At 48.7% G+C, this 758-nt stretch overlaps 1 protein-coding gene across 2 annotated transcripts in view; it reads right to left on the reverse strand.

The window, feature by feature from the left end:
• The window catches only part of LOC115213802 (transient receptor potential cation channel subfamily M member-like 2), a 161,042-nt gene extending 160,834 nt beyond the window's left edge, over window positions 1–208 (reverse strand). The window contains exon 1 of one of the 2 annotated variants that reach the window (XM_029782671.2): window positions 1–208. In XM_029782671.2, the coding sequence (XP_029638531.1) occupies window positions 1–48 (48 nt within the window). In that variant the 5' untranslated portion in view covers window positions 49–208. The other variant, XM_029782672.2, reaches the window with a different exon arrangement.
• Window positions 209–758: the final 550 nt, after the last annotated feature.

The following is a 758-nucleotide window of genomic DNA, read 5'->3' on the forward strand; positions in this document are numbered from 1 at the left end:
CAAGAAAGCGAGTTTTTTCCAAGATTTGGGACTTCCGTTATTGTCCATGGTGGTTATGTAAGAAAAATCCTGCTAAACTGACGACATCGTTGCCGTGAGGAGACGATGACAGTCAGATGGAAAGAGGAAGGAACAGCGACGACATTGATGCCGGAGAGAGTGAGTGAGAGAGAGAGAGGGGGGCAGGGAGGAGTATGGAGGAAGAGAGAGTGGGAGGGGAAATGGTGTGAGTGCGTGAAAGGGGAAGAGGAGAAATGGAGGGAGTGAAATGGGAAGAAAGAGAAAGGGGGAGAGAGAGAGAAAGTGCGTGAAGGGAAAGAGGGAAGGAAAAAGGCCGTAAGACTGTGAAACGAAGAGAGAGGGAGGGAGAGGGAGAGCGAAAGAAAGTGCGTGAAAAAGAAGACAGAAAAAAGAGGTAGGGGGAAAGAGAGTGGGAGGAAGAGAAAGTGCGTGAAGGGGAAGGAGTGTGTGTAGGAGTGAGGAGGATGGGAGAGGGAAAGGGGGAGAGAGAGAGAGCGAACACGTCAATGAAGTGAGGTGGAAGGAGAAGTAGAGGGGGAGAGAGAGAGAAAGAGAGAAGATGAGGGAGGAAAAGAAGAATGGGATAAGAAGACAAAGAGAAAAAGATTAAATTCAATGAGAGAGAAAGAGAGAGAGAGAGATTAAATAGAGAGAGGCAGGCAGACAGAGGGGGAGGGAGAGAGAAGAAATGAGCGAGCGGTAGAACGAATAAAGTAGAACGAAGCGAGGAAGCACTT

The sequence above is a fragment of the Octopus sinensis genome, linkage group LG7 (assembly GCF_006345805.1).
Source record: "Octopus sinensis linkage group LG7, ASM634580v1, whole genome shotgun sequence".
In the NCBI taxonomy this organism is placed as follows: Eukaryota; Metazoa; Mollusca; class Cephalopoda; order Octopoda; family Octopodidae; genus Octopus; species Octopus sinensis.